At 45.0% G+C, this 14,524-nt stretch overlaps 1 protein-coding gene across 1 annotated transcript in view; it reads left to right on the top strand.

Annotated features, from left to right (window-relative positions):
* GRIN2B (glutamate ionotropic receptor NMDA type subunit 2B) overlaps positions 1–14,524 on the top strand; it is a 568,852-nt gene that overhangs the window by 179,198 nt on the left and 375,130 nt on the right. Inside the window, exon 3 of the mRNA XM_004716225.2 lies at positions 5,056–5,484. Coding sequence (XP_004716282.1) covers positions 5,074–5,484 — 411 coding nt within the window. The 5' untranslated portion in view covers positions 5,056–5,073. The remainder of the gene's footprint in view (positions 1–5,055; positions 5,485–14,524) is intronic.

A 14,524-nucleotide genomic window follows, 5' to 3' on the forward strand; every position in this document is an offset into this window, starting at 1 on the left:
AGTGCAGAGTGGAGACTCAAAGCCCATCAGTAAGTAACTGGATGCCCCCTTACAGAAGGGTTGAAGAAGGAGATGAGCCAGTCAGGGTGCAGGGTAGCAATGATGAAACATATCTTTCCTCTAGTTCTTAATTCCCTCTTGCCCCCCACTATCATGATCCCAATTCTACCTTACAAATCCGGCTAGACCAGAGGATGTACATTGGTACAGATAGCAACTGGAAACACAGAGAATCCAGGACAGATGACTCCTTCAGGACCAGCTGTGAAAGGGGTGAGCCCTGGAAGGTGAAGGGAATGTGGGGTGGAAAGGGGGAACCAAATACAAGAATCTAGGTATTGCCTCCTCCCTGGGGGAGGGACAGCAGAGAAGAGGGTGGGGGGAGACATCGGACAGTGTAATTTATGACAAAACTATAATAAGTTGTGAATTATGAAGGGTTCATGAGGTGGGGTGGGAGGGAGGGGGAAAATGAGCAACTGATATTAAGGGCTGATGTGGATGGCAAATGTTTTGAGATTGATGAGGGCAGCGAATGTACATATGTGCTTGACACCGTGGATGTATGTATCGATTGTGATGAGAATTGTATGAGCCCCCAATAAAATAATTTTTTTAAAAAAGAGGTGTGCAAGAAGTGATTATTTAAAACAAAACAAATCAATGCAATATAAGCAGGACCTGCCATCCTTAAATAAGAAGCATTCTTGAAGAAATGTGAGAAACGAAGAGGTTTCTACTCTATTGGTAGTTGGGTCCTTAGTTTAGTTTATAGTGTAAGATGTAGGGGCACACCTGGAAGTGAGAAGCAGGAAATGCTTTTTGGTGAAAAGTGGTGAATTATATGGCAACATGGTCATCCCAGGGAGGTCACTGCTGTAGAATGCCATAGAAAGCCAAAGTGTAAGCCTATTTAAAGGTAGCTCTCACATCACTGGCACTATTAGTAGCCTTTGCTTAAGTCACCACACTGTAATGCATATACAGATAAGAATCAAAGAGTTTCTTGTAACAATTGACAGTGTTGTGTAATGGAATGGAAAGTGAATTGGTCTAAAACATCTGGATTCAGGTTTCTGTCACTGAATTATTTCTTGGTCTTGGACAAATCACTAGTTTCCTTGAGCCTGGGCTTTAACATCTATAAAATGGGGACAATAATATTGTTCTTGCTTTTTTCTCCTGCTGAGTTATTGTTATTATTTTTTTAATAAATTATTTTATTGGGAGATCTTATTCTATTGAGTTATTATAAGTATCAATTGAGATAATGTTTTAATAAGTACTGCTTACATATTGCTTTTTATAATTTAATATTAGGAATTACATGCTAAAATACTATGTAAATGAAGAATATATACATATATAACTATATATATGTATCTACAAGGTTGTACCAAAAAAACCCTGATTTTTTTTCCTTTAAAACTGTGCAATTACATTTTTAACAAAACAACCTTATCACTTTCAAAGTCCTCTCCATTACACTGAATACATTTATCAAATCTGTGATTCCATTCTTGGAAATATTTTCCAAACTTACTCATTTGGTAGCTGACAGCACCTCCCTAGTTTTTTCTTCCCCTCTTCTGTGTCGTCAAATTGCTATGCTTTCGTGTCCCTCTTCATTCGTGGAAACAAAAAGAAGTTGCATGGAGCAAGGCCAGCTGCACAAGGTGTGTGGGGCAATAGAGGCATGCAGCTTTATGCCCAAAACTGGTACACAGAGATGGCTGGGTGCACAGGCGCATTGTTGTGGTGACATCACTGATCCCCCATCTTCCACAACTCAGGTCTGTTTTGGTCACACACTGATAGCAATCTTTTCAGAACCTCTAAATAGAAAGCTTGATTAACAGTCTGACCTGGTGGAAAGAACTTCAAATGCACTATCCCCCTTACATCAAAATGAACAAAAATATGAGCATCATCTTGATCTTTGATTTCACTTGACCAATTTTTTTTTGATGATGTGATGATGGCATCTTCCACTGGCTTGATTGACGTTTGCTTTCAGGGTCGTACGAATAGCACCATGTCTCATCACCAGTAATGACCTTGGAAAAAAAGGGGGAGCTGTTCGTTCAAGGGACAGCATGTTTCCAGTTGAGGCTCTTTTTCCTGCTCAGTCAGAAGCTGAGGCCCAAATTTTGCATCGATCCTTCTCATTCCCGAATCTTCCGTTAAAATTCACTGACTGAGCTCCAAGATATTCCAGAAAACTTGCCCATCTCTTCAATGGTCCATCATCTGTCTTCAAGCACAAGTGCATGGATATTGTTGACATTGTCATCCATTTGGGAAGTTGATGGACGTCCAGAATGAGGTTTTTCATCAATCAGCATTTCACTTTTTTGAAATGAAAAAGGCTATTGACACACTTGAAGTGTGTTCCAGAGCACTGGCCTTCTAAGCTGTGCTCAACATCACAATGGTTTCTGCAGCAGTTTTCCTGAGCAGGAAACAAGATTTCACAGCTACACACTGTTTTCTTAAATTGGCCATCACACACACACACACACACACACACACACCCCACATGAGGTTTGAGTGAAACAGCTTTTACAAAAAAATTTCACTGTGACCAGAGAGAACGTTCCCAGGGGACGCCACTGGGTGTGCTAATTCAGAGGGAGTTACTTGATGCTCGCCTAGTGGGGAACATGTGTACTATGAGAGCTCTGCCCAGTGAAACATGTTTCTATTTTTGGCGGGGGAAAGGGTGCAGGGCTATCTGTGTGTGTGTGTGTGTGTGTAAAATGAAGTCATTTCAAAAGTTACTGGAAAAATGAAATTAGAAGCTAATGAATTTTTCCACAAGCTGTTTGAAGCCTCTGTATGTGTGTGTATTCACACACACACACACATATATCTCACTACCATTGAGTCAGTTCTAACTCATCGCAACCCTATAGTAAAGCCCCAAAGTAAAACTGCCCTCATGGGTTTCTGAGGCCATGAATTATTATAGGAATAGAAAGCCTCATCTTTCTCCCACTGGTGGTTTCAAACTGCTGACCTTCTGGTTAGCAGCCAGTGTGTAACCCACTGTGCCATCAGGACTCTACACATTTTATTTAACTATAAATGTAAGTTATGAGGAGCCTTGGCAGTGCAATGGTTAAACCCAGAACAACTCGTGAGTAAACCATGTGGAAGGCCAGACCAGGCCTCCTCTGGCTTCCCTATTGCCCCGGACAGAGGTCAAAGATGCTGTGCAATAGCCCCACAGAACTCATAGACAACACTTGGGATTAAGGAGGCTTATTAGGGAAGTTACAGGTCACCACAAGTCGGAATCAGTAAAGGGAAAGGATGTAGTCATCGGTCCCCAGCTGCAGCCTCCTTCCTCTGCCAGGAGCCAAGTCTCTCTAGTCCTTAGCCTCTTAGCCGTGTGATCTCTTGTCCTCTGTTTCCATGAGCCAGAAACCAGACCAATGCTCTGCTTCACAATCTCATAGTCTGCTGCTCCTCTGTTCTGTCCCATGGTTTTCTTGCCTGTGCCTTCTGATCTCAGTCTGGCTCCTCTGCTCTGTTCCATTGTCTCTGGTGCCTTGGTCTCAACCGCTGCCACTTCAGGCCGGAAACACATTCCACTGGTGGGTCTTCTTCCAATGCGCCTGGGGTTTCCCTCTTTATTTCTGAGAGGGCTCTGATATACAGAGGGACCACTTTGATGGGGGTGTGCTTTTTGTCTTTCAGCAGACTCTTTCCTGAAGGGCTCAGAAGGTGCTGACTTAATTCACACCCTCTATGAAGGTGGAGCCCTGGAAGAAATCTTACCTTCATCCTGTAACAGAGGGCTCCCTCCAAAATGGGATGATAATCGCAGCCATAGAGACTAGAATTTTTAATCCCCCACCAAACGGATGGTCGCTAGAGGGGTCGTATGAATTGATTCTATCTCCACTCACCTGAAGGTTGGTGGTTTGAACTGACGTAGAGACTTAGGGAGAATTATTTGGTAGTCTGCTACCATAAAGATCAAGCAGAAAACAAAATCCAACTCACTGTCACTGAGGGGAGTCTGACTCATAGCAGCTCTGTAGGAAAGGGCCAAACTGTCCCTGTGGATTTCCAAGACTGAGAATCTTTACAGGAGCAACCCCCCTCGTCTTTCTCCCTGAGCGTGCCCGGTAGGTTTGAACCACTGACCTTGCGATTAGCAGCCCTCTTTATAACTCACCATGCCAATCAGAGCTCTTTAAGATTATAGCCTAGAAAATCCTCTGGGGCGGTGGTAAGGAGTGCCGCTGAGGTGACTGTACCTGACAGCAACAGGGTCCGTATCCTAAAACTCTGAGAATCGCTGAAGAACGTTTTGTCTATTGCCGTCTTTGAAGAGAGACTGAAGGAGAGGCAGGAGGAATCTTAGCCGTATTGTGTGGCTTTCCTCCACTGAGCACACTTTGCTGCTCACGTTGCCTGGTCTTGGTCACCCTCGTGGCCTCGGAGTGACTCAGATGGTGCTGCTAGTGATTAGGCAGCCTTAGCAAGAGCCTTCTGCGCATCTGCTGTGGGCACGGCTACCTGGACCACTGACATCCTCTCTTCCTCACTTGTCTCCGTCTGTTTGCTGTTGAAGGAGCCCAGGCAGTTAAGCTTCACAGTGGTGAAGCACTTGGCTGCTAACAGAAAGGTCAGCAGTTCGAATCCATCAGCTGTTCTTCCACAGAGGGATGTGATCGTCTGTTCTGTGAAGATTTGCCACCTCAGAAACCTTGTGGGGCTGTACTCCTCTGTCCCTTAGTCCCTGAGAGTCTGAGTCCACTCGGTGACAACAGGTTGGGACTTCGGGTTTGGTTTCCTGTGGCTGGTTTTAGCAGGAGCAGCTTTTCATTTGTACTGCTCAAGGATTCTTGACGCTTTTGAAAATTTCTTTTCTCTCCCTCTGCTGAGCAAACACCCGAACTAAGAAACGGGGCTAGAAGTCAGAAGTTGGGTTTGATGGTTAGTGAAAGGAGACAAAGCCTGTGGCTTGTGGACGCCGCCTTTTTCAAACAGAGGCATGGAGGGTGTGCCTTGTTTTAACTGTTCTCTTTCCTGTGTCCTCAGGGAGTCGACGAGTTGAAGATGAAGCTCAGAACAGAGTGCTGTTCTCCCAAGTTCTGGTTGGTGTTGGCTGTCCTGGCCGTGTCCGGCACCAGAGCGCGTTCTCAGAAGAGCTCCCCCAGCATCGGTATTGCTGTCATCCTCGTGGGCACGTCAGACGAGGTGGCCATCAAGGATGCCCACGAGAAAGATGACTTCCACCATCTCTCCGTGGTGCCCCGGGTGGAGCTGGTAGCCATGAATGAGACCGACCCAAAGAGCATCATCACCCGCATCTGCGATCTCATGTCCGACCGGAAGATCCAGGGCGTGGTGTTTGCTGACGACACAGACCAGGAAGCCATCGCCCAGATCCTTGATTTTATCTCAGCCCAGACGCTCACCCCCATCCTGGGTATCCACGGGGGCTCCTCGATGATCATGGCAGATAAGGTAAAAACCAGGGGTCCTGGGGAAGGAGCCTAAGGGTTTCGGAACAAAAACGAAGTGAGACCTTTGTTGTAATGCACCATCTAGTCCTTAAAGACAGAAAATGACCAGAATGCATTGAGTGAGTGGATAGATCAGGAATTGATCTACTCACTGGACGTGATCGTGAGGGTAAGAGTCTGGTACCTCGAAGCTCCTGTGGCTTCAGACTGACTTGTGTGTCCATTGATTTGCACATGGACTCACTGAAGTGACGGAAGAAAGGTTGAATGAAGTGTGTAGCTGTGTGATAATGTCCTTCGAATGGATGTATGAATAATTCCTTTAAAAGTTTAAAACATGGCATACTCTATTCTGTCTTGGCAATACACATTTCTGCAGGTAGCTTTCTCCTCAATCTTTACCTTAATGCTCGTTCATGAATATCAAAGATAAATCCCTTGAGGCAGGTAACACCCCCTCCTCAAAGATACAGATGCTGCAGGGAAGTCGTTCTTGCAACGTGACCGCAGTCATCACACGCGTGAAGGTACACATTCCAGTGCATTTCAGTCCAGTAGTAGCCGCTTCCCCCCTGCTTAGATGTGAGGTTCTCCACTCTGATAACACACACTGCAGTCTTCTGAGGAGCTCCCAGTACTTCAGATGCCTGTGGCCCAACCCCAGGGGTTCTGATGTCTGGACTGCTGGACTTTTACAGTTCCCCAGTGATTACAGCAGGTAAGCAAGGTTGGAAGCACAGCGCTAAGGCCGTAAGTCAATCTTCGCTGTCTGCCTCAGTCGGAGATTCATTGCCATATGGAAATGAATGAGTGAATTTCTATGATGACATTGGTCTTTATTTACCCTAACCACAGGGAAGTGTGCTGTGTTTGCTTTGGCTATGTCACATTTTGAAGGTTTCTGTTTGGTTTGGTTTTTCCAGGTATCTTCCCCTGTGTTACTAAATATTGCCCCTTGCTGAGGGTACAGAACTACTCTGTCTATTACCTTTTGCTGTCCTTCATGTTGTGAAATGCTTCAGCTTGCCACAAGTACATTTTTTGTTTTTTACCCCTTGTGGTTTTTTAAAACTTTGCATAGTCATCTTTTTCATCTTCTTATCATTTTCAAGACTGCTTTTACTTCCATTCTTCCACTGCACCCTGTGGGGCCATGATGTTTGTAAACACCTTGAGACCTAGCACAGACACCTCCAACATACGGAGAACCACCACCTCGCAGGAGAACCACCACCTCGCAGTGGCATCCCCCAGACTAGAATAGCCTTGTGTGACCACCGTCGCCATCTATTGGCAACAGATTAGAGTCTGAGTTGGAGCTTAGCTGTTTTCAGCTTAGAAGAGGTCACGTTGAAAGAAGTAGGTGGAGGAGCAGTCAGTATTATTTGAGAAATCCAGTGATTCACATGGGCAGAGGCTCATGTGTTAGAAATGAAGTACTGGTATGGGTATCCCATGCTTAGGGACATGGGATAAATGTCAACAGGGCAGTGACTTTTTGTTGTGGGTAGATTTTTTTTTTTAACGTCTTTAGAAAATTCTACTTCCGCAGTGGTATTTTCAGGGCATGCTATTTCACTGAAAGAATGCTAATATGGATAAGAGCCAACATGTTGAATCACAGTTTAAGAGCATGTTCTTATTTTGAAAGCACAACAGGTATAAATGTTTTGTTGCCTTTTTTTTTCTTCACTCACAGGAGCTATTGGAAACCCATGCTATTTTTGTCCCCGTTGTAGAAAAGGCGACTGGCTAAATTGCTTGGTGGCTCTGTCTTGTGTCGCTTTCAAATCAACAAGACAAGACCATTTGGTGAGATTCAGATTATCTAGAGCAAGAAGGGGACTGCTTTTTCTGTCGAATGCCACTTAGGTATTTACACCGTCATCTGTGGGCCTTGCTGATCAAATGTTTCATTAACCACTCCCAATGTAAAGAGCCCTGTTGGTGGTGTGGTTATTTGTTGGGCTGCGATCCGCGTGGTCTGTAGTTCAAAACAACAGCAGTCACAGCCTTGGGAGCCCAGAGGGGGTCGCTATGAGTTAGTATGGACTCGAAGGCAGTGAGTTTGGTTTTTGCAATGGGATGGCTGGGACTGCTTCTCTTTACTGAGGCCTGTGGTGTCCGCTAGCCGGGATGATTATCAGGAGTCTTATCTGGACCTTGGGCCAGACAGTGCCCACCCCACCCCCTCCCGATCTACAGAGATGTGACTCTTTTGTCCACCCCCCTCACTCCACCCCAACCCTGCCACAAATATCAGTGGTGCCTTGAATGTGCTTACAGTGTAATGCTAGACCTGCAGTGGTCTGTATGCGTGGTTTCATCTAACCTTTTTAACAACTCAGTGATCTAAGTGGTATTATGTTTTATCTCCACAATTGGGAAAAATGAGAGCAGAGAAGTTAAATAATGTAACCAAAATAACAGAGTCACTCTGGGGCAGCCAGGACTTCTGTCTTGGTCACTGGCTGAGAGGCTTTATGCTCTGCTGCCTCTCCAAAAATCTGGTTAGACTTCCACGCCTGTCCTCAGCCTTTACTTCCCCCTCTGTTCTACAGCCTTGCGGGCACTAACTAAAGCACTTCACTAGCAGAATAGAACTGAGAGCCTCAAAATAAGGCAGAGTGTCTGTGACCCCCTGATGTCCAGTGTGAAGTGTGTCCTTGGGGTTGCCCACAAAGAAAGGGAATCAAGCGGCTCACCAAAAATAAAGGAGACCCCCAAAATCCCCACAGCCACCTGAAATGATAATAACAAATCCAGTGAAAAGCAAATCATATTTAAAAGAACTTAGCACCCAAGGTAAAGAGGAACAAAGAAGCCATGACTTTTTTTGATTATAATAAAATAATTTTGTCACGATTCATAATCAGGCAATAGTGTGTTTCTTATCTTATTTTGTGAATCAAGCTACAGGAGAGAATGAAGGAATTGTGCAATGATGTTGTGAGTAATCCACTGGAGCTCAATTGTGACTACCTCCTGGGGGTAAAAGGGAGATTGAAGCCCTTAATTAAGCTGGATTCTTTTAGGTTGCTATCATAAGATCCCTCTCTGGCTCTTTCCCCTTGGCCCTCTTCTATGACTGCTTCACATCAATATTTCACCTTATCTTTCTCCATCCCCTTAAAAAAAAAAAAAGGAATTGCGCAATTATCTTTAGGCCCTTTTGTATCAGCCTAAATAGATATTATCTGACTTTTTATTTTCTGGTAGCAAAATCTATATGGGAAAACATGCCAACCGTTTTACATGTACAATTTCGTGACATTAATTCTATTCTCCCATGTTGAACAGCCATCACGAGATTCTACTGTTTTTTATCATCCTTAACAGAAACCCAGCATTCCTTAGGCAATACTCTCCCAATTTCCCCTCTCACCTGCTCCTGGTAACTACTCATAAACTTTGATCTCTTGCATTTATTCCAGAAAGTTCATGTAAATGGGATCATGCAATCTTTATCCTCTGTGACTGGCTTGTTTCACTCAGCATGATACTTTCAAGGTTCATCTATTTCATGGCATGTCTCAGAACAGAATAATATCTTTATGAAGGCCTAATAATATGTCTGCATCCCATTTGGTGGTCTGTTCATCTGGACAGTTCTTACTGACCCTGGGATACTGCAGCTGCCCAGGAAGGCTCACAGGCTGGAAGGTATTACAAGAAGGTATATGAAAAGACACCCCCGCCCCCGCCCAACCGCAGACAAATAAGCCTCTGAGTGAGTGTCCCCCCAAAAGGCACCTGACACTCTAGAGCCAGGCGTGTTTGATTTTAAATCAATAAACGGAAGCTTCTTTTTAAGTGCCATGGGCCTATCTTATAAACAAATAGTTTACAAAGCTGAAGCTTTTAAGACCTCCAGTGCAAGTCTGAAGGTGATGACTCAGCTTCCCATCCTGCTTCCCTCTCCTGGAGAACAGGGGATTAACATGACGCCTTTACTTACGTTCTTGTTGTTGTTGTTGTTGCTAATGTGTTTCAGATAAACACTTCCTAAGTCCCCTTGTGGAAGACTGACATGATGGGGCTGAGATTTTTGTGTTCATGAAATTTATCATGTAGTAAAGACAGTCGTTTTATAAAAATACATTTGAGGAAACCAGAGCTACACGAGTTTAGTGGTCAAATAGCATGTGTTCACTTAGCCCTGCGGGGAGGATGGTTTAAGTACTCAGCTACCAGGCGAAAGGCTGGTCAGAGCCACCTAGTGGCCTCGTGGCAGGACGTCTTGGTGACGGCCCCTGTGAAGAGTACCGCGTAGAAAACCCTGTGCAGCTGCTCTGCCTTGTCACGGAGGCCACTGTGAGCTGAAAATCAACTACCTCAGCGGTACCTGCAACATCAATGAGTAAACGTATGAACCCAGGCTCTGCCTTTCCAGGGAGCAAATACCCCTGAGTCTTGGCAGAAAGCAGCAGGGGAGCTGGTTATCAGAGCTGTTAGGGACTCAGAATTCGCAGGCAGACAGCACTGTTTTTCACTCTCATTTCCAAGATGCAGGATCGGGACGGGTCCCCAGCAACTCTAAGGCTTGGTGTCCTGTCCTGTCTATTAAAACCCACACCACTGATAGTAGATGGATTCCAACTCACAGAGACCCGGTCGCGGAGCGCAGAAGTGCCACACTGGGTCTCCAGGAAGCCCACTGCCACCTCTTTCTCCCGCGGAGAGGCTGGTGGGCTGGAACTGTCAACCTTTTGATTAGCAGCCAAGTTCTTTTACCCTCATACCACCAGAGGTCCTAGCTGCTAGGTAAGGATAATAATCGACACAGTACAGGGTTATTGATGATTAAGTGAGGTAATACCGAAAAAAGACAGGGTGTAAGGAGCAGTTTGAAGAAGGGGAGGCTTCATGATATTGGTGAAGAATCAGAATTAATAGCACCATGGCCAATGGTAGAAATGTTGAGAAAGCTTGGAATGGGAGCCTTGGTCCTACCCAACCCGGGAGGGGGAGGCTCACCAATGGTATGGAACCCTGTTACAGACCCCAAGGGCAAGGTCACGCTTTTTAAAAAGCTATAGCTAGTCACAGAAGATGTTTCAGAATAGTAATGGAGGGTGCTTAAAAATGTATGAGGTGTTTTGGGGAGGTCCCTGCTTGTGTAGAAAGACCAATTTTATGCTGCCTTTGCTGTCCTTGCTTTTATTCTCCCTGAGATCCTGGATTTAGGATGCCTGCGTAAATCCAAATAATGAACTAGAGCTAGACAGGATTCCATTTTCTTTCTAGTTGGCCTCTGCTGATTTGCTGCAATCTTTCTTGGGTTTTTAGATTCTAAATCAGAGAGGTTAAGTAACTGATCCAGGATCTCACAGCTCACCATGCGCTAAGGATTCACCACCCAGAAATACTTCACTTGAAGTCCGTGCTCCTTTTGTGAGACAGTGTGGCCTCTGACAGCCCAGAACTGAGGGTGGTGACTCCAGAGGCTTAGGCTCCAGCTCGGAAACTTGGTGCAAAGGAACCATTTACGCTACCCAATACTCAGCTTAAGGTCTGTAAGCTTTATATTTTGCTTTGTGCCTCATCCACTTTACAGTATTTAGAAGATACAGTGACATAAAACGAGCAATTTTGGAGCCGTGCCATGCAGTGAGTAAAGTGGTGGTAGGGAACGATACAATCAGAGGTAACTATTATGCCGCAGCCTTCAGACCAGCGAGAGTGACTTGGGTGGAAAGTTAGGGAGAAAAACGCAAAGGAGAAATTATCGTAGGATTGTTGCTTCGAAGTCAATTCAAGACACCGACTGCAGTTTTGTTCCAATTTGCGCACCAGCCGCCCATGCATCTTCTTCTGATCCTAATCCTCAGAGCTAGGTCTGATCTGACATGGCCCGCAGACTGTCCACTCTCCTTCAAAACCCGAAGAAACAAGTAAACAAGCCTCTCTGCCACTTAGTCAATTGTCACGCACAGTGACCTGATAGGACAGAGCAGACCTGCCCCTGTGGGTTTGTGAACCTTCACATCCTAAGGGAAGAGAAACCTTCCCTTTCTTCTGCGGAGTTGCTGGTGGTTTCGAACTGCTGACGTTGTGGCGAGAAGACTAGTACACCACCCCCTACACCAGGGCTCAGCTATCACCACAAAACCCAGTACATCACCAGTCTCCCTAAGACATGAGATATCAGCCACAAGCGTAAGGGCTGTGTACTTGTGACACCCTCACTTCTGGTCTGATAATGACAAATTTGGATACCCGCAGGACACCTGTGACTCAGGATACCGGAGTCCCACTGCTCCGTTAGTTTGGATAGTTTGTAAGAACACCTCAGGGAACTAAGGGAAGCACGATTCTCATGATCACAGTTTTCTTATCGCTTCAATGTTTAGAAATGTACTCATGAAGAGGTACCTAAGGCAAGGTCGGGGAGGGGAGGGTCTTCCATGTAGAGCTTCCATGTTCCCCAAAGGGATGTGCTGCCCCCGCACTTGCGTGCCTGCCCATCACCAACCAGGAAGTCCATGGAGGTGCCTTTCATTGGGGCAGCATGACTTAGGAACCATTGATTAAACTTCATCGCCAGATCCCACCCAGGAAGCGGGACTGATGTCACATGGTGGTTTTGTCTGGCCCGGACAGTCCCTATCCAGCAGGCACATCATGTTCATAAATACTCAGATGACCTCTATAAAGCCTTACCAAAGACACCAGTTATGGGAGAAATTCCAATCTTTTAGAGGTTATCTTTTGGGAATCAAGGACAAGATCAAGTTATTTGGGTAAAGTTAAAATCCTCACCCCCAATTGCATATGAGAGCATAAGGTCTAGTCTTCAATGTTCTGAGAATGAAAACAGGGGAGATGTGCTGGGTGGAGGGTCAGGGTCTAGAAATAGGGTCAGGGCTGCTCAGAGGGATGTGTAGTGGCTCAAACATGCATTGCCCTCCATTTCTTGATCCTCAGTAAAAGACATGGGAAGATATCCTTATAATGCAATCTGTTGCTATGATTCTTCCCTTTCTAAGTGGCTTGGTTGAGAATTGGTGCTTTGATTAGCACTCTAATTTTCTGGGTGGAGTCACATTTTGGAATTCACTTGGCATCTACTCTTCTTTCTCCTCACCTTTCCCCCACTCCTCACTATCCACCATTTTCAATGGCAATGAAATTTGGGAAGAGTCGATGAGCCCCTGACTGATGGGTGTGAACTGGTGGTTTTTGTGGTTAGCACCTCAGTGCTTAACCCACTAAGCCTCTAGGACTTCTTCAAGAGGGAAAGGAGCTCATATATATATACTGTATGCCCACTTTGTGCTAGGTTTGGGGTTAAACATTTTAATTCTTACCAATGCTGTGAGATAGGTAGATAGTACTATAAAACTTCTGTAGATAGGAAAATGGAAATAGAGAAAGCTTGAGTACTTTGGCCGAAGTTACAAAGCTAGAAAAATAGTAGGACTGGGATCTCAAATCCCGGTATTTACAAACCTCTGTCCAGTGCATGTCCTGGGGAAACATGGACACAGTCAGGGCAGAATTGCCTGCCTGGAGCTGGAGCTATCCCTTTCCATGTTCCCGCCTTCCTTTGAATATGCCCTGGGGGAAGGCTCGGTAAACTTCACAGGATACAGCCCTCGAGTCTGACCGGACTCGAAATCGTTCTCTCCATGTGTGGCTATGACCCTTGCTGTCCTGCGTACCCCCTCTGATTTTAGAATGGAGCTAGAATTCTCTTCAAAGAGATGGCCAGTGGAAGTCTAGGTACTGTTTTAGTGCTTATAAAATCCGAGGCCCCAGAAATTGCTAAGGCATTCACAGACATAAAGAACTTGCTGTTGGAAGGAGGTCCCGGGTGGCACAAGCAGAAGCCCGTTGGCTGCTCACCTAAAGCTGGTTCTGAGCCCCACAATGTCTGTGCACAAAGACGTCCCAGTGACCTGCCTGTGCAAAGAATGAAAATTGCTGTGCAGTTGATTTGGACTCGTGTGCGGACTAGAACTGCTCCCTGTGGTTTCTAAGGCCCTTTTGGAACTAGATGATCAGGTTGTCTTCCCGGACACCTCTGGGGGCAAGGGGGGGGTTTGAACCAAGGACTGTTATGACCACTAGTCCTGCACTTAACCAAGCCCCATGACTTCAGTCATATTCTGAGACTCAGGATCTCCAGCTCTGAAGTCGGGATAGAAATAACACCTAGTTTATGGCTTATAGCGAGTCTTAAGCAGTGTTGCCAGTGCTTAGTAGGGAGTATGTCCTCAGTCTGCGTTCTCATGTATTTCCATTTGCCAGATCCGACCTAAGCGATCGAGGAATATGAAATTTTAATTTTCTCCTGTTAACTGTAAGAGGAGAGCTTTGAGATGCGAATGCCCTTTACTTTAGGCCAGGCCAGTCGCAGCTTGGTGGATTCTCCCTCTCTGGTGTTACAGTGACTGAGATGAAATGACTGAACTGATCAGTTTTTCCAGGAAATGACATCGTCGTACAGTGGCTTGAACAAACTCATACACGTAGGATACAAGCAACGAAGATAAGCTGTGGGCATTTAAAAAGGAAAATATAGAGCGCAGCAGCGTGAAATAGTGTTTGAACCCAGGGCACTCAGAGACTGGAAGTATTGATGAATAGGTTATATCAGAAAATGATTAGATTAGGGAAAAACTAAAGATACATGGTAGGAAGTGGCATTACGCTATGGATCTAGTAGGACAATTAAATGGCCAAATATCTCTAGCCAATGTTGATTATTTTATGCTGATATTACTGAAAAACTCCTTGGATTGTGAAGTTCTGTACCAAGATTATGTTTTCTTCCCTTTTGAGACTTTCTGTAAGCATGTCTTTTGCCTTATTCTTCAATTGTAGATCTCCATTTAACTCAAAATTGTACTTTGAGCCTGTGGCTTTAAAGTCTAGCATGCAAGAGAATAGCATTAAAGGTTAATTTTAGTCCACTTTTCTGAGTACCATAAAAAAGGAAGAAAGAACACAGTCTATAATTCTATTTTATAGAGATACTAATGGAACTAACATTTGCTGATCATTTATTTTTTATCAAGCTCAAGCTAGCCACCTTA

Source organism: Echinops telfairi, unplaced genomic scaffold (genome assembly GCF_000313985.2).
Source record: "Echinops telfairi isolate 266 unplaced genomic scaffold, ASM31398v2 ScPeMD7_1957;HRSCAF=2489, whole genome shotgun sequence".
Lineage (NCBI taxonomy): Eukaryota > Metazoa > Chordata > Mammalia > Afrosoricida > Tenrecidae > Echinops > Echinops telfairi.